This window comes from Capsella rubella, unplaced genomic scaffold (genome assembly GCF_000375325.1).
Source record: "Capsella rubella cultivar Monte Gargano unplaced genomic scaffold, Caprub1_0 scaffold_7, whole genome shotgun sequence".
In the NCBI taxonomy this organism is placed as follows: Eukaryota; Viridiplantae; Streptophyta; class Magnoliopsida; order Brassicales; family Brassicaceae; genus Capsella; species Capsella rubella.
Genome location: NW_006238917.1, coordinates 2,131,980 through 2,150,746, shown reverse-complemented (window position 1 = coordinate 2,150,746; position 18,767 = coordinate 2,131,980). Strand labels below are relative to the sequence as shown.

At 32.7% G+C, this 18,767-nt stretch overlaps 4 protein-coding genes across 8 annotated transcripts; 3 read left to right on the top strand and 1 right to left on the bottom strand.

Moving 5' to 3' along the window:
* Nucleotides 1-61: 61 nt before the first annotated feature.
* On the bottom strand, nucleotides 62-3,557 carry LOC17877840 (bifunctional dihydrofolate reductase-thymidylate synthase 2). Of its 4 annotated transcripts, none has more exons than XM_023778615.1 (11): nucleotides 3,436-3,557; nucleotides 3,009-3,054; nucleotides 2,192-2,694; nucleotides 1,724-2,108; nucleotides 1,585-1,629; nucleotides 1,412-1,477; nucleotides 1,247-1,308; nucleotides 1,087-1,161; nucleotides 706-995; nucleotides 514-620; nucleotides 62-393 (listed from the first exon to the last, which is right to left on the bottom strand). In XM_023778615.1, exons 1-11 carry the CDS (start codon nucleotides 3,456-3,458, stop codon nucleotides 283-285), a joined length of 1,713 nt encoding a protein of 570 aa, XP_023634383.1. In that variant the 5' UTR covers nucleotides 3,459-3,557; the 3' UTR covers nucleotides 62-282. The 4 variants fall into 4 exon arrangements, with proteins under 4 accessions (XP_023634383.1, XP_023634384.1, XP_023634382.1 ...); XM_023778616.1 differs by lacking the exon at nucleotides 3,436-3,557 and adding an exon at nucleotides 3,357-3,434; XM_023778614.1 differs by lacking the exon at nucleotides 3,436-3,557 and adding an exon at nucleotides 3,136-3,349.
* Nucleotides 3,558-4,531: 974 nt separating this feature from the next.
* Nucleotides 4,532-8,394, top strand: LOC17878404 (phosphatidylinositol/phosphatidylcholine transfer protein SFH1). 2 transcript variants are annotated; one of them, XM_023778250.1, is made up of 13 exons: nucleotides 4,532-4,609; nucleotides 4,756-4,821; nucleotides 4,904-5,156; nucleotides 5,772-5,871; nucleotides 5,971-6,237; nucleotides 6,331-6,408; nucleotides 6,685-6,836; nucleotides 6,923-7,022; nucleotides 7,132-7,221; nucleotides 7,302-7,434; nucleotides 7,504-7,880; nucleotides 7,993-8,067; nucleotides 8,160-8,394. In XM_023778250.1, exons 2-13 carry the CDS (start codon nucleotides 4,803-4,805, stop codon nucleotides 8,172-8,174), a joined length of 1,659 nt encoding a protein of 552 aa, XP_023634018.1. In that variant the 5' UTR covers nucleotides 4,532-4,609; nucleotides 4,756-4,802; the 3' UTR covers nucleotides 8,175-8,394. The 2 variants fall into 2 exon arrangements, with proteins under 2 accessions (XP_023634018.1, XP_006286142.1); XM_006286080.2 differs by having other exon boundaries at nucleotides 7,498-7,880.
* A 3,035-nt stretch (nucleotides 8,395-11,429) lies between these two features.
* On the top strand, nucleotides 11,430-12,859 carry LOC17879240 (bZIP transcription factor 11). Its single transcript, XM_023778251.1, has one exon. It carries the CDS (start codon nucleotides 12,077-12,079, stop codon nucleotides 12,539-12,541), a length of 465 nt encoding a protein of 154 aa, XP_023634019.1. The 5' UTR covers nucleotides 11,430-12,076; the 3' UTR covers nucleotides 12,542-12,859.
* Nucleotides 12,860-17,548: 4,689 nt separating this feature from the next.
* LOC17879530 (protein CASPARIAN STRIP INTEGRITY FACTOR 2) lies at nucleotides 17,549-18,677 on the top strand. Its single transcript, XM_006284797.2, has 3 exons — nucleotides 17,549-17,817; nucleotides 18,203-18,249; nucleotides 18,409-18,677. Exons 1-3 carry the CDS (start codon nucleotides 17,736-17,738, stop codon nucleotides 18,526-18,528), a joined length of 249 nt encoding a protein of 82 aa, XP_006284859.1. The 5' UTR covers nucleotides 17,549-17,735; the 3' UTR covers nucleotides 18,529-18,677.
* Nucleotides 18,678-18,767: the final 90 nt, after the last annotated feature.

Here is an 18,767-nt window from a genome sequence, read left to right as displayed (position 1 = left end):
ACAGCGTCTCAATCTATTATAAGCGAGACCCCTTTCATACAAGTAAAGTACTAATGGTAAGGATATAGGAATCAAGTTTCTTTTCAGCGAAAATTCAAGAAAGTCATCTCATGACAAAATATTGAGTTGTTCACGAAGGGATTTTTTTTTCTTGAGTTTAATTCTAACTTTACTTTGTTCATGCTAGATTTATTCTTATTCTCTAAACTAATTGATTCTCCCACTTCGTAAAAAGAAATAACTTTGTCGTTCCGAATGAATAGCACCAGAAAAATTTAGAGGCTAAACAGCCATTTGCATATCTATTTTCTTGTGAGGATCATAGCCAATGAGCTCAAAGTCATCCGCAACAAAAGAATCTATATGTTTCTTCTCCGGATTTATCTTCAAAACCTGTAAATATCCCAAAAGATATATAAGGATTTAGTTGCAAAGAACTATTTGGTCGATCATGCATTCATAAAACTCAAACAACACTAAGAATTTAGTGATCATGTGTCTATTTATACTCACAGGAAAAGGTTTTGGTGGGTTCTCAAGTTGCTCTTGCAGAGGCCTGACATGGTTTTTGTAAACATGAGCATCTCCAATCACATGGATAAAATCACCAGGAACAAGATCTGCATAATGTCAACAATATATCAATAGATGACAGATATTGGGAATCATAGGTTTGCCCTCTTGTAGAGAAAATTTGACCATTACCACAGACGTGAGCCAGAATGCATGTAAGAAGAGAGTATGAGGCAATGTTAAATGGTACACCGAGACCCATATCGGCTGAGCGCTGATACATTTGACATGAAAGTTCTCCATTTGCAACATAAAACTGAGCAAACATGTGGCATGGAGGAAGTGCCATCAACTTCAGATCAGGAGGGTTCCAAGCTGACATTATGATTCGTCTATCATCAGGATTGTTCTTGATTTTGTTAATTACATCTAAGAGCTGATCAAATCCTTGGCCAGTATAATCAGCATGCATATCTGTGTACCTGTAGAAAGAGATTCACGAAATGGCTAAAACAGAGAAATATGTTTTGCTAAAACTTAGAAAAGTCAAGATATAACAGACTAGCTACTGACTTAGCACCAAAGTGTCTCCACTGAAATCCATAAACGGGTCCAAGGTCACCTTCCTCTCTCTCAGTTAGTCCAATACTGAAATCAAAAGTGTTCAATATATCAGTGTAGTGGCCAAAAAATTTCAAGTTCTGAGAGGAAAAAAAGCCGAATTAAAGTTTACCCATCAAGATAGGCTCTAGACGCATTCCCATCCCATATACGGATACCCTTTTCTTGAAGTACCTGCCACTTACACAAACTTCTCAGAGAGAAAATATAGTTCATTTGTATACGCTCCAAATGTGATTAAGGCATGAAGATCACGATTAAATATATGTTTTCTTACCTTTGCATTCGTTGAACCGCTTATGAACCATAGAAGTTCCTCAACAACACCTCTCCAGAAAACTCTCTTTTAAGTAAAATGCAAACAGATCTTGTAAACTTGGATATGTGGGGAAGACAAAGCAAACTCTCTTTGGGTTAAAAAAATGAAAAGTCAATGTCAAGGTGACAAACCTTAGTCGTCAGAAGAGGAAAATTCCTGCGTAAGTTGAATTTCATCTGTGGTTCCAAAGATATGGAGATTAGTTAACCTTAATAAGCAAACCAGAAGAAGACACTCAGATACATATTAAGAAAAAGGGTAGTAACTCACCTGACAGCCGAATTTAGAAAATGTGCCAGTCCCTGTTCTGTCGTTCTTCAAGTTTCCATTTGATATTATCTCTTTGACCAGATTCAAGTAGAGGAGTTCCTCATGCCGGTCAAAAATCATTTTAGGGAGAAAAGATGAAAACTTCTTCCAATCAACTAGGGCATGTGATTCAGCACGTTCCTTAAAAGATTCACCAGCAGAAGAACTCTTTACACGAACAAAAGTTGTGAAGGAATATCGAAGTCCATTTTCACATATTGGGAATGACGAATACCAAGGTTGATATGCAGAAGTGTCAATTGGGGGAATAAATGTATCACAGTCAATACTTTTATCAATCTCAGTTAAGTGGATGGCTTCACAGCGCGGTCTGTTCAATGATTCCCTACGATACAACAATTTTCAAGAAAATCAAAGAAAAAGGAAACCACGGAAAAAAAATGAGAATCTTGAGAAAAGAACACACACCTCAATATGTCACCACCTCCTATTACAAACACCTTATCAATGGACATACTGTATGGAGGAGCAGCTAATAAATCTAGTGCAGAATCTATGCTACTGCAAGTTACAACATTTTCAGTGTTGGCTATATTGGACCCGCTAGAACGAGTTAAGACAATGTTGAGGCGACCACAGAGTGGTCTATACTTTGAGGGAATAGACTCCCACGTTTTCCTACCCATTACAACAGCGTTCTTCTTAGCGGAATCCGAAGTGGTTAGAGTTAAATCCTTGAAGAATTTGAGGTCGGAAGGCAAATTCCAGGGAAGTTTTCCATCTTTACCAATACCCATTTCCTTGGTTGCAGCTACCACAACTTGGTAAGTTCTCTGAAGCTCTGAAGTCATGATCACATTTCCATTGAGAGAGGTTGCCATGGTTGAGATTGAAATCTTGAAGATGTTTGCCAATGAGGATGGCTTGGGAGAAACTTTACAGAGCCACCTTTGAGACAAAGGCTGCAAAGCCTGAGAGTTGAACACATAGAGAAGTTGAGAAGATTAACAAGTAATAAGCAATAAAATTGCAACAGAAGCTCGACAAATCCGTCAAAGATAGACTTGGATTGCATATCTTTCAAGACACATCATTCTAAATAGAACCAAGTACATTTTTCACTTCTAATAAACGCCTAAGAGGACTAATTGCAAACAGTTGATAGTAACAACACACTTATGCATAAACAGTTATTTAACTATAATTCAAAAAAAGTAAAGGTAGACATAGAGAAATCGAACAAAGAAAACAAGTAAAATGCGAAAAATTCAAGTTTACCACTGACCGATTTGAACGCTAAAGGTAGAATCTTTGCGGGATTTGGCAAACACCTAATCAGAAAAAAAACAAAAATTTCAGAAACTTATAGAATTTCAAAAACCAAATCAGTTAAAAGTGGGTAAGCTTCGAACTCTGATAGCTGAAGCCTGAACGCCAACACGTGAAAACTTGAGGAAGGAAAAAACAAAAAGACAAAAGGCTCAAGAACAAACTCATATAAACGTGTCTGAGTAATGGGATAAGTCCTCGAACCAGTTTCCATATTTTCCACAGAGAAGTAAGCATTTAAGCATATAAGTCAAATCTTTCTATTCATAAATCAATTACTAAAAAGAGCATCTCCATAACTAACCTCATTGTAATTCAGAGTGAATCTACACATTCATAATTGCAAACAGAGGGCTAAAACAGAATCACTCCAAAACCCTAACCTCGAAGAAGATATCAAGCGCATAATAGATTCATAGAAGAGTTCAAAAATCTGAGCTTCCGGCGGTGTAGAGAGAGTGAAACGCCGCTGTCTTGGCCGCTCGGAGAGGATAAAAAACGGCAGTAGACGACGGCGAGTCACACATACTCGTTTAAAAGAAGAAAAACAAATATATGGAAATCGACACATTAATAAAGTGGGCCTTAAATGGACCGGAGATATAGGCCCTTTTCATGTTAAACTTAGAAAATTTTGTTTCTTAACTTTAGGTTATATTATAGGGTAATTATATTATCTAGTAGATAACTTTAGGTTATCTCAACCAATGATTTAGATTAATTCGATGTATTTTATAAATATATTACGATAATTTGGATCCAAACTTACTGTTATGTGAACATGGATAAACGATTCCAAAGTTAAGTTTTAACGACTAGTTGATATTTAAATAGTTTTGTCTTATGTATCACTTTATTATTAGATCAAGTTTTTTTGGCTTGTTGTACGTACGACGTTATAATTCTCATATGAACTTATAATTGTGACCAAAGAAACAATTATGTATCTCAGCACCGTCTGTGGGGAATATCAGCATGTGATGGTGTATTTATTATTTATAAACATGAAACTATTTGAATGTATTATGTGCAATTATCATTTCCTTATATATAAAATAATTTTATTGCTAATAAACTATAATGATAATTTTTTGTTTGGTGTTTGCATTGTTTACTATATAAACCAAATTCACTTTATGTGTAAATGTTTATATTTGGTGGATAACCTTTACCATACAAATAAAAACAATATCATGAGATACTTTGGGTTGACATCAAGATTTTTATACATTGACAAAATGTTGGAGTAGTGGGATGCACTTCGCCTAATAACAATGACATCTTTCTCTTATAGTATTTTTGTATTATTTTTTAGTTAGAACCGACTGGTTGTTCATTAGTTTATAACTATACATTTGTTTATTTTAATAGAATTAATTAGATATATTTATTTTAAAAGTATTTATATATTATCAAAAAGTTCGAGGACCCTGTCAATATATAGATTGTTAGAATCAGAACTAAATAGTTGTCTACATGTTTTCACCTTGTCTCAGATGAGCCTCTCCATTATCTTCGACCTCCCTTACTTCTCCTCAAACACTCTCTTCCATTAAGGTAAAAAAAAAAAAGCTTTCTCCTCTTTAGATTGTATAGCACAATTTTGGTTTGTTTTACTCATCTTGATTATTTAGATTTATGATCTCATACAGTTTTTTTCTACGTACTTTTCTTGAATAATCTTTACAATATTGTCTTCGTAGGTATCTGATTGCCGTGTGAAACAGAGTGCTTTCAAATTCATCTAACCATGGCTGAGACCAAACCTGGTTAGTAATTTCAAAATATTGCCTTAGTCATGTAATTATTTGTTGAGACTCATGCAAATGGAATATAATTTGTTAAAATCAGAAATAGAGATGTCGGAGGAAGAGAGGAAGATAGCGAAGATGTCTTCGTTGAAGAAGAAAGCGATAAATGCATCCAACAGATTCAAGAACTCATTCAAGAAAAAAGGTCGGAGAAGCAGCAGCAGAGTCATGTCTGTGCCGATTGAAGACGACATTGACGCAGAAGATCTTCAAGCTCTTGATGCTTTTCGTCAAGCTCTTGTCCTTGACGAGCTCTTACCATCCAAACTCGATGATCTCCACATGATGCTTCGGTACGTATAAATTTTTTCTTCTCTCTATTCAATCTTTTTATTATCTTACCTTGTTTACAAGAGTTATCGGGAGACCAAAAAACAAATCAGAAATAGTATTAGTGCATTCTTGACCGGAGTATTAGCCAATAAGATTATTTAGTTTCGAAAGTCAAATGAATATAATATTCAACCGTCTTAATTACACTTCCATCTTTAGTATTTTAAAGATAACCTTTCACAAATATTTTAGGAATTCAAAAATCCTATTTTCAAACTTCAGAACAAACAATTATGGAAAGGAAATCATCAAAGCAATAAAAACAATGTGGTAAATAATTTTAATCCGACAAATATTTACCAGTATTTGCTTTCCTATCATCTTTCAAACAAATTTTAACATTTTAGACCGTTAGACTTGGACATGGATATATTACAAAGTTCAAATAGGTTGATGGACTAACACGAAGCATTAGGCTGTTAGCCAACTCCTTGGTTCGGATTAGTTTACGAATTAATCAAAAGAAAAAAAGAAAAAAATTAGAAATATGGGGAAATAATTATAATATATTGCTTATTGTCCAAATAGACTTTTCTTATTATAATAGTTATAAGAGCTTGTTATACGTAAAACAGATTCTTGAGAGCAAGAAAGTTCGATATTGAGAAGGCTAAACAGATGTGGAGTGACATGATTCAATGGAGGAAAGATTTCGGAGCTGACACGATCATTGAGGTAAATCCTAAAATCTTAAAGCATTTAGTTGGCACCCAACTCTGCATCTCGTGTGGGTGAATGGTCGTTAAAAGGCTTATGTTTCTAATTGTGATGAAGGATTTTGAGTTCGAAGAGATTGATGAAGTGATGAAGCACTATCCTCAAGGCTATCACGGAGTAGACAAGGAAGGCAGACCGATCTACATTGAGAGACTTGGTCAAATCGATGCTAACAAGCTACTCCAAGTGACAACAATGGACCGTTACGTGAAATATCATGTCAAAGAGTTCGAGAAGACTTTCAAGATCAAGTTTCCTTCTTGTTCTGTCGCAGCTAATAAACACATTGACCAGAGCACAACTATTCTTGACGTGCAAGGCGTAGTACGCACTATAAATCCATTTCCATTATGTTTTTTTTTAAAATTTAAAAAGCTTTTTAGGTTTTGATTGTGTGCACGTTTTTTGAGTGATTAGGGACTTAAGAACTTCAGCAAATCCGCGAGAGAGCTTCTTCAAAGGCTTCTTAAGATTGACAATGACAATTACCCTGAGGTATGTATGTATAGTATAGTTCATCTCAATTATCAAAAATCTAACTTTCCATAATATCATGTCGCTGATTAGACATCCGTCGTCGATTCAAATTCTACTACCTTTTAGTGAATATTTTACATCTTTTACAAAATATTTTTACTACTAACGCTAAAGATATGTTTTTTACACTGTTAACGATCGATCGAGGAGTTATTTGGAAAAAAAAAAAAAAACATTATAAACGTAGAATAACAATTGAGCGCTTAAGATGTTGACTTCCGGTTTACCTTGTAGACATTGAACCGGATGTTCATTATCAATGCCGGTTCAGGATTCCGGCTCTTGTGGAGCACGGTTAAATCGTTTCTTGATCCCAAGACCACATCAAAGATTCACGTTCTTGGTAACAAATATCATAGCAAATTGCTTGAAGTCATCGATGCTAGGTATATATCAAGCCTCTCGTAAATCATTAGTTATATATATGTATAAACTTGAATATTCATTAGACTTTTTTGTGTATTGTAAACAGTGAGTTGCCAGAGTTCTTTGGAGGCGCTTGCACTTGTGAAGACAAAGGAGGTTGTATGCGTTCTGACAAAGGTCCATGGAATGATCCTGATGTTCTAAAGGTAATTACAATTTACATGTACCTTAATTTAATTAGGAACTGAATTTATTAGTTTTGACCTAAGAAATTGAGTCTCACACCTACAAAGTCATGTTTTTTAATGGAAGCAGATGTCTATAAATCGTGAAGCCAAGTGCTCACCGATTTCTGAAGATGAACAGAAACATGTAGACCAAGGAAGATCAACTTCAGTTCCGGAAGTAAGTTAAAGAAAATACTGTAAAATCTCTTCAATCAGCTAACTAGAATAAGATTACTGAGATTCTTCATTATATCTCAGAGCCTTGAGAGAGCTAAGAAGAAAAGTGATGAAGACAATGCGTATGAGAAGCAAATCACAACCATTGACAAGTCAATGGATATGTCATGGCCTGTTAAAACTCAGAAAGCTGAAAACTTTCCAATCTCTAAAGGTATATATATACACTCATGTTTTTAAAGTGTTTCTTCTTCTGCACGCACTAAAGTCTCTTTAGGGCTAGACTGTTACGTTAGGAAAGGGGCACCAAAGAAAGGGGATGGAATGCTTGTGGGAGGGGTCATGGCCTTTGTGATGGGAATTGTTGCAATGGTTAGGCTATCAAAAGACGTTCCTCGCAAACTCACTGAGGCTGCTTTATATGGAAACTCAGTCTGCTATGAGGAATCTACAAAGTCTAAGCAAAACCAAGCTCAGTTCTCAGCACCAGTCTCGAGCTCTGAGTATATGTTGATGGTGAAACGTATGGCCGAGCTGGAAGATAAGTGCATGTTCCTTGACTTGAAACCTGCTTACGTCGAATCTGAGAAAGAGGAGAAACTTCAGGCCGCGCTTAACCGTGTTCAAGCGCTTGAGCAAGAGTTGACTGAGACCAAGAAGGTAAGGCAAAACCTAAACTACCAGAAAAATGTTCCAGACAATATAAACCAATTCTATTTTTGAACCTATAAAAATAATAGATGTTTGAGTTCGGGTTTATTATTTGGTTTAGGCTTTGGAAGAAGCCCTTGTGAGCCAAAAGGAGATTTTAGCATACATCGAGAAAAAGAAGAAGAAGAAGAAGCTGGTAAGAACAAAACATTGATAAACATCTCAGCTATTTAACTTGCAACATCATGTGTTTCTGTAATTCATATGTGTACTGTTATATTTTTCCAGTTTTTCGGATTCTAACTCAAGAAAAGGAAAGAAGATGAGAGATCATAACGCAAGATGTTGAATCAAATAACTGAGAGAGTTTGTTTTTGTGATTTTGTTTATGAGGACTAATAGATTCAGCTTAAAAGCAAACAGACTTGTATATTTTATCTGATATGAAACGATTTGTCTTTTTTTCGATGTGACATTGTTTGTGTGTGCGTTTTTTTAAAATTTCTCATTGAAACTTTTGTGATTTTGATTTATCCAAGAGATTAAAGGATAATATACGTTTGAAATCGTGGTTTTGTATATATATATTATATCACTGTCTGTAACATATTAGTCACATTCACATATGTATATATATTGGATTATATATAAAATGTAGGGTTTGTTGTTTGGTCATGTGATTTTGCAAAAAGAAAGAACACAAATTGATATTGGTTTTCCCTTATTTGCCTTTGCGTTTATGACTTGGTTTGGTCCTCTCTCTCTTTCGTTGTCTTTCTTTTGTTTTAGTCCCCACTCAAAGATTGTATGTACCCTTCCATGATATTTACGGTTCATATTTTTCCTGCAAACAACAATATATATATTACTTTTTTTTTCTTTTTTTTTTTTTTTTGGTTTAAACTTTTTTTTTCTTATAAAAAATTATATTTATTATACAACAAAGGAGAGCACCATGTCCGACGGATACATATTGTGTAGTTAGATAGCTAAAAGCTAAACTTGTTGCCAAACGAATTTGGTCTCTAGTAAACAACATTAAAAGGAAACACACGTGTAGATATATCAACCAAATCAAATAGATGTTCTACGCTATATAGCTCTCTTTCTCTTTCTCCAAGCTATTCATGCATTATTGGAGATTTTGATTGTTAGAGATAGCGAAATACACAAAGGATATTCTTTTTATTTACATGTACACAAATTAAGGAGTTATACGAAAGAAAGAAAAAAAAACAATACAGAGAAGGATCACATGAAGTCTTCAGACCATTTGTTGCCATTCACAAGAGATGTTTTACTAAGGTCAGTGGTAAGCTAGGCACAGTAAAAAATAATAATTGTACTTTGGAGAAGGGATTATTAAAATATCCAAATTAAAACGTTCAATCAGAAATTTGTAATCAAGTGAAACGTGAACGTGTAATAAATGGACACACATGTACTTTGCTTCCTCAGATTCCTTTTTTTTCTTTTGAGGATTTAGGAGAGACGTACGTTTGTCCTAATTGGAGTTACATCATTCAACTATCAATGATAACGCAAATTAAAAGACTAATTTGATTTTGAGATATATCGACGATGATATATGTCGGTTATGTTATACGTCGATTAATTTGAGTTGAGATATATCGTATTGGTGGTATATATATGTCGGTTAATTTTGGGCTTTGGTCTCAAACATTTCGAGTCCTTATTGCTCGTTTACTGGATTGTACGTTGCGTTTCGAGATCCTCACCTTCTTGCTTGTATTGGTAAGTATAAGAGGGAAAACACTTTTAACCTTTTTTTAGGAGGTTCTCATGATTAGATTTTTTTTGCTCTTTTAATAATATTTTGTTCCATGTATGAGTTTTTTTTTTCTTTTACTTATACTACACTAATTTTGTTATGCTGTTTTAATTCATTTATAAAAATAGATTAAAAAAAGCATGCTGTGTGAATGTGTTTGGTGAAATTCATGCATCGTTTTTGGGAAGTGGGCTTGATCAGTGGATCTCTTCCACACTTTCCCAAATTATTTAAAGAGAAATTTTGAAAAAAGAAAAGTTAAGTGAGTTTGATCGTAAATTAAAGTTTTGTATCATAAATAAATAACTAAAAACACCATCTGCGATTAGACGGTGGGAATACATTATAGCATATATATATATGTAGTACTAAATTATACTACATGTACTTGAATGACTTCTTTTCAAATCCTAATATATTATTCTTCAACACAAAACAAAAGTTATTTCAGCATCTGAATAAATATTACAAATGAATTAGGACGTATCATTTTTAAAAATAAAATGTAGAGTAATAAAATTAGGAAAACAAATTGCTAAACTATGGAATTACCGTCTGAGGTAAAAAAAAAAAAGGAAAAAATAAGTTGGGGAAGAAAAAAGAAAGAAAGGAAAGGAAAAGAAAACAGCTGTGTTAAGTCTGGAGAGTTTGGTTTCCCAACCTCACATGTCCCTCTCACTCTTTTCTCTCTTCTTCTTCTGCCTACTTACACATGTTCATTCTCATTTTTCTTTTACTCCAAAGCACAGATTCCTTTATATTTTTCTTCAAACCTTTTTTTGATAAAAATATTATTCAGACTTTTTATTTTTTAATTCACATTTTTGCTTACTGAGTTTTAAATAAAGGTGTTCATAGATTTCATGGTTTGGTGCTAAATTGATTTTTAAATAAATGTGTTCATAGATTTTCCAGACAAATTCTGGCTTTAATGGTTTTTTCTTTATTTTTTTTAATAATACGCACTACTGCTATATTAATATAGTTTTCTTTTTCTTTTTCGTTTTGTCGTTACATGAATACATGACTTACTATTTTTTTGTTTTGGTTCAACACATGACTCACTATTTCACTGAAGAAGATTCAACAATGTTCTCGATTTATTTTTTGTATACTTTTAGTTATAATAAAAAAGAGATAAAACAAAGACAAGTTTTTGTTTTCCCCTAAAACAAAAGAAAAGTTTTCATCTGCATTCTTTGTAAAAAGAATCTGTACTTTTAGTTTCTTTCCTACTAAGAAATCACAAGTTACTATTAAACAAAGAAAGATGAAATTAGGCAAAAGTCAATTTTATTTTTAGTTTTTGTGTGTGCTTTTTAGAATGTTTCATTTTTAATAGAAATAATCATAATAAATTATAGTATTTAATTAATTAATTTGTGATTTTAATTTATTAAAGAAGAAAAAATAATTTATTTTTACATCTTGACACAATATGATATTGATATACATGCAGTAAATAGTGAATTTATAAATCCAACTAAAATAATAGGAGTAATAATTAAGGAGTTATATTTTTTTGTCGTCAATTAAGGAGTTATCTTTTAATTTAAATATAAATAGTTAAATAAATTTGTATAAAGTATTGCTCTGATTAATGTTGACACTCCTTTATAAAACTGTTTTTTTTTTTAAGGGTAGGGTAAAAAAATGTTTACAAAAAAGAAGTTAGGAAAAGGAAAAAAAAAAAAAAGAATCTTCTTCCCCGAATAGAATCCAAACAAATGTGTCGTTTTATCACCAAGTGTCGTTTTATCACCAAGTTGCACAAACAAACACTCGAAAACACTTTTTCTTGAACTTTCTTTCTTCTATAAATTCTTACTCCTTAACCATTTCAAAGCCCCCTCTTCTCTCCTCCTTCTCCTCCTCTCTCTCTCTCGAAGATATCGTCTTCTACTTTCTTCCTTTCTTCTTCTTCTGTTTTCTTCAAAGATTCATCGTTAAAGATCTCATCTTCTGCTAGAAATAATTAGAAAAAAAAAAAGAAGGAAAAAAACCATTGATGCTTAATCAGCAGTTGTTGGTGTTTGAGACACATGTCTCCGATTATACTCAGTGAGATCTTTCTCTCTGGGTTTATGTTAAATTCCACAATCAGGCGCAGGACCCATCTTGTTCAATCTTTCTCTGTTGTCTTCCTTTACTGGCTTTACTACGTCTCATGATTCCCTGAAAACTCATAATTAATATTTTAGAATCTATACGCATAACTTAAACACACAAAAACCCTTGTTTCCATCTAATCTTTCTTCTTCGTTTTTCGTCCTCTGGGTCCTGTCCTGTCCTGCTCTGTTCTGTTCTGTTTTTGGTTTCCCTAAAAAAAAACCCATTTTTAATATCTGATCTCTCTTCTCGCAAGATATAAGGCTTCTTTGTTTTGTTTTGTTTTCTGTGTGTGTGTTACTTGATGGAATCGTCGTCGTCAGGAACAACTTCGTCGACGATTCAATCGTCATCAGGGTCAGAGGAGAGTCTCATGGAGCAGAGGAAACGTAAGCGGATGCTCTCAAACCGTGAATCTGCTAGGAGATCTAGGATGAAGAAACAGAAGCTCCTCGACGATCTGACGGCTCAGGTTAACCATCTGAAAAAAGAGAACAGCGACATCGTGACAAGTGTCAGCATCACAACGCAGCACTACCTGACCGTTGAAGCAGAGAACTCTGTTCTCAGAGCTCAGCTCGATGAGCTTAACCACAGGCTCCAATCTCTCAACGACATCATCGAGTTCCTCGACAGCAGCAACAACAACGGCATGTGTTCAAACCCTCTGGTTGGTTTGGAGTGTGATGATTTCTTCGTGAATCAGATGAACATGTCTTATATGATGAACCAGCCTCTCATGGCGTCTTCTGATGCTCTACTCTATTAAATGTGGACCTAAACACAAAACAAAACAAAAACAAAACCTCGAAGTTACAAACATGGGGGCCGTTTTGTTTTGTCCGATTTAAAGACATGTCCAAAGGGAGAGAGAGATCTTATTATATAAAAATGGGTCTGTTGTTCGATTATTTCCATTACAAATTTTGTGTTTGGTTGGGTCCGTTTTAGGCGTTAGGTAATCTCAGCATGATCATCGTTATGAGTGTGTTTGTAATAAAGGCTCTGTTGCCGCATGAGTACAAAGTGTCTTCTTAATATTGTAATCTGCGTATTAGAATATTATATTACTTTATTTTTAGTTTTATTGGGGTATTAATAGTAAATGACTTCACACTTACATTATCAAAGTAAAATACTTAATTGATTAAAATAGTGGTCAGATTTCAGCCCATAGAGACCAAAATATCAACATGGACTCTGCATAATCATGATGATTCATGCCAATCAAATATAATTAGCTAAGATGATCAATCATATGATAACATTGCATGTAGGGACATCTTTGTCTTCTAACTCGACCCAAAAATCATTTTGAAAACGAACCTTCGTTGTTTTCTCATTTTATTTTCTTACATAGATTATCAACTCCTGCATAAAATCTAGTTACCTAAGTGAAAATTTACAATAGGTAGTTTTTAAAGAGTGTAGATATCTCCATGATATCAGTGTGAATACTTAAAAAAAAATGTGTGGTATCAGTTTTGTAGATTTGGAGATATTCTTAAGAAGACTTACAAAATCCGAAACTTTTAAGAATGTGAGATAAAAAAATATTTGAAAGTCTGAAGATCACTCAAAATAACATATCCAATTATGCAGAATATAGAGTTATAGGTGAAATCCTAGCCTCCTGTGTTATTTGCTTTTTACACATCTCATCTTTTTAATTAAATTGATTTTCCTATCTCCTTTTTGTTTTTTTCTCTTGTTCAAAGTTCGATTTATCACCATTAGATCTACACACAAGTACATCACAAAAATAATGGTTAAATTACAATCGTGAATAATAATGGGAATCCTATTCTACCCTTTTGGCAGAATTATACTTTTGGATGCTGCATTGGTTTTGTTTTATATCCATTGATCACGGATGGCTCATTCATGAATATTACACATCGAAGCCTCTTTTTATATTATTATCTAACGGAGTCTTCTATTTGATAATTGTGAGGTTCTCAACCTTTAAATTTTTTTAGCTTAGTATTCCTTCTTGAGAATATCGTGCATGTGTCGAGACTCGAGACTCAAGAGATTATATATATAAATAACATCTTATATATGTGTGTGTGTTTTTTGATCTAAAACCCAAAACGTAAGTCGAGTAAAAGGGGTACTATAATTGACATAAAAAAATTTCCTAACGTTTATTAGTTATTATATTTTTGATACATCTTCATTTCTGCTTATAAAGAAAACTAATAAAATTCACCTATTATAATAACCGTTATTAGAAGACATAATAATTTGGAAGTCATAATCAATTATAGCAAATTTGTCATGTGCAGGGAACAATATTTGCCGGTACTTGACCTAAAAACACATGATGGTTTAAGACTTTTAATAGTAGATCGCCTAATTAAATGATTTTTATAACAATTCGTCTCTCATAGATCTACCTGAACAAACATAATTCGTAATTAGTCGGTTTATGTATACAGTTTTCTTTTCTTTAATAACAAAAAAAAATAATGTATACAATATCATTCATGGCTACAAGCAACAAGCGCACCAAAACAGGTTTCTTCTATATCTGGTTCAAGACAAAGAGCAAAACACCTAAAGCACTTAGACCATCGTTATTGAAAGTTTTTGATGCAAATTTGTTAAAATTTTGTTAAAAGACCATCGTTATATGATCCGAATCCCACAAAAGTATTCGTAACCTCCATAACCATCTTTTCTCGAACCGAGAAATATTGTCTGCTAGCGTCACATTTCTTTTGTGTTCCCACGTAACATGTAAAAGGTATTTAAGGTTGTCACAGTCATAATTTGTCGTTATGTAAAACAATATACATACTAGCATGTTAAATTAGGGTAAAAATGTCATTAGCGTTCCGTAAGAGACTTAACAAATTATGATTAGTCCAACTCTCTAATATATAAGCCACAACAATTGACCATAATTTCTTCAACCATGTTATCTAAAGACCAATGAAGTTCTTATAACCCCTTTGTACATTTGCTTTCGCTGGTTTGACTCTTGCGTATACCCAAAAAGTGCGAGCATTTGTTTTCTCTTTATTAAGATTATTATACACAATTATACGGATTTTTTAATGATGCGAAATAAACCTAAATATAAATTGTGAAATTTGGTATCCCGTCAATTGGAATATCATTGTCTCTCTTGGTAGGTTCATAACCTTTTAACTGATGTGTGTGTGTGTGGTTATGAACATTTTTTTAAGCTAGCTTTAATCTTGTCATATATATCCTATAAAAATTTCCCTACACCTTGATTTGTTTTTGATGAACTTAACTCTTAAATTTAAATTCATATTTTCGTAATGGAACTCATTATACGTATTAGGGGACCATAACCCACAGTGTAATTTAGAAGCCTCCCAAAAAATAATAGAAAAGAGTAAAAGACTATACCCGTCTAGTCTAGGCGAGCCAATAATGGGAAGAAGTCGGTGCTTTTGATCTTACTCTAAAGCCTAAAAAAAGTTTCAAAGCAAATAAAAGAGTGAAAAAAATCTGGACTTTGGTAACCAAATCCAATTACTTTATAGTTTTAAAAATCTATTGATTGCGAGAGAGTGTTATATATTGTCTGTTTATTATAATCCAAATTTAGACTTTTATATATAAAAAGAAAAACTTATGGCAAGTTTAATATTAGAAATATGAATGAGTTACTCCTGCATAGCATGTAACATATTGAAAATTTTATTTACAGAAATATATATCAATAAGCAAAGAGGAGGCATATATATATGTGTGGCTTAATTAATATACAAATGTATGGTATGTAGAAGTTGGAAAACAAAATTATACACTTTTTTTTTTCCTTTACGATTTTTCAGATTCTCCATTTTGTTACATCATAATATGAATACCACTACTTTAGACGTACGGCCTATATCATACATTATGCTTTATTCCTTCAAATTTTTTAAAAAAGTTTATAATCGTGAAGGAGAATGTTTATAGTCATTTCATAGTGTCTAGTAATCTGTATACACGTATATGTCTTTAATATACTCATGTTTGTAGTTCTCTCTTGGGTTATAATATGGGGATCATTAATCTCAAGTTCATTTACATATATATATTACAGATATGTTAAAATCTTATTAGGATAATGGTTTTTTTCTTCACGCCCAAGAGAAATATTGTGAATGTCCAGTAAATATATCTTTCTCTTTTACATTGCGCTCTCAATTAACAAAAGACTACTATTTTATTGTGTTCTGTCCCAACTATCTTATGTTTTCTTTCAACCTTTTCCTTTCATTTTGTTTTTGGGCACTGGCCAACCAAGAGAGAAAGGTAATTATGTATAATCATCGCATTATTCGTAAAGTTAACAAATCAAATCATAATTAAAAGACGAGTTTATGACAAAACATTAAAGTAGTAATCTTTTCTTACGAACAGAAAATTCAGACTCTGGATTCATATATATAGATATATATGTTTTTGTTTGAGAAAAGTCTGATCTCATGACGAGACAAGAAAAAGCAGGGGCGGCATTTGAAATCAATATCATTCGGATTATAATTGTTTTGTTTATTGAGAAAAATAATAATTACAAAGTCACAGCCGACGTTAGTAGAATTTTCCTTTGTATGTGTAATTTTCTTTTTCCCTATTTGCATGTCTAATTCCTCACAATCGCTTCATCGAGTGTGCACGATCAAAATATGTTTCACACTTAGTTGGAATTAAAAAATTGTCATATTCTAAGGTTTTTAAGCTCTCTCTAAAAATGTACACTCGTATGATTTCATGTTACACGTCCTTATTAGAACTAAACAGTATCAAACTCTAGCTCCTACTTGTTGTTACTAGAAAAGATACCTAAAAGACTTTTGACTTCAATATTTATTTAGTTAACAGCAGCTAGCCAAATTTAAAATTTGTTAGCGATATATCATATTAGCCCACATATATTATAAAGCCCATAGATATTATAAGGCCTCAAAAATCAAAACATAAGCCCGAGGCATATGTTAATTCGGATGTACAGTTTATTATGTTAAAAAAAAATAAAAAATAAAAACAGAAATTGAGAATGGTGGTGAGAGTAGGCCTGGTGTCATCATCCACTAAATCATCTTTACATCCTTTTTTTATGCGAAGCCATAAGATAATACGTCGAACATTCATATTATAGTGACGAATCATCATCAGTTCACTAAAAGCAAAGTTGAACAAAACAACTTTGTTTTCCCAGTTAAGTACTAATCAGCAATCCATTTACGTTATTTATTGTGACGAATCAGCTTCAGTTGACGCAAACTTTACAAGTCTTCGCCACTTTAGTTATCTAATTTCCATTATCTCAATCAGCAATCCATTTAAGTTTTGTTTGGCCTTCTTCTTCTTCTTCAATTATCAATTTATTATGCTATATATATATATGATCGATCAATTCGAATTACCACAATCGAATGTCTCTTAAATGGAGAACTGAATACCATTAATAAGGTTATGTATGATCATGGTTGTCTATCATATGATTCATATCCCCAAATTAAACAATAAAAGCCACTCACATTAAATAATCAAAGCCACTAACTTCTTTAGACTTATTGTGACCAACAATAGCAAAGTGGTCTCTTTTCATCTTTTTCTCCAATCCCACCATTTCCATAAACAATTAGTAATTATTAAAGCATTATAAGAGATATTTGCATTAATTAAATGATGGATACATCAATTTTTGTAAAATCGTATTTTTTATTTATAATTTATACAGCCTCATTTTTGATGTTAAACAGGTTTTTTTTTTTTTGTGGTTTAGTATTTTTTTTTTGTTTTGTATATTTAAGGCATTCGCATTGGCTAAAAGCCTAAAAATTAACTTGTAATGGTGTTATTTCGTTAGAGATTATATATATATACCAAACGCATAAGGCCTCTCTTTTTCTTTTAATACACAAGGAAAGCATAAACACTTACATAACCTTTTGCTTTCATTCAAAGAGAAAATTTGAAAGGAGAAGAAGATGGGTTTATTGCCATTGTTGAAGAAACTAGGTTTCATCTTTCTCCTTGTCTCAGCTTCATCGTTTGCTCTCTCCTCTGCAGGTTTCTTTTTCATTCTCTCTCCCTCTCTCAATCTACATACATATATATTCCTTTGTTTGCAGCTTTTCTCTGCATGATCATGTGCCTACTACTATTACTTGCTCAATCTTTTTAGAAAGTATATATAACATTAAGAGATTGTGGTGCATGCACATGTGTGTTTCTGGATACTCAATGACTAATCTCTAGATTTTCGATTTGTAAATAAGTCATGCCATCCATAAATATATATAAGTACTATATAGCTGTAAAAACTAACTTTCTAAAAATAAAATTTAACGACAAAGTATGTTATTTGGAGTGATTACTCTTGGTCTTGGATAACAAAAAAAAAAAACAATAAACAAAAAAACAGATTGGCTTAAGAATCTCTTATGTTTTGTAGGACGATCATCAATTCTAATCTATCGCCAAGAATCTAATCACCCCGAGGTTAGTCGTTTTAACCCAAAATAAAGTTGCCAACTAACTAATTTTGCAATTCCTAATAAATTAAGTACCAGTTAAGATGATTTCAAGAGCAATAATTAGGGTGCTATATATGTAGTTATATATAGGTTGGTGAATAAAAATTGTATATTATGTGGACAGGTGGTGGAAAGAAGAATACATGAACACGAGAGAATTCTGAGAATGAATTCAAAAGACTATGGACAGTACACTCCCAAGCCAAAGTTCGTGAGGCCTCCGTTCAAGCTTATTCCCAACTGATCATCACAATCGCCGATCCACTATATATAGATTTCGTATTTATGAGATGTATAATATATGTATACCTAAAGACTAACACTGCAATAAATTTGAATGATCATCTTAATTTTCATAATAGGTTGAAGATATATGTATATTATCTTTCTTTTTTTGTTGACGTCTATATATATAATTATCTAGTAAAATCATTATATAGTCTTTGCTATCACATACGAACGTACGTAATTTTTGTGAACAGT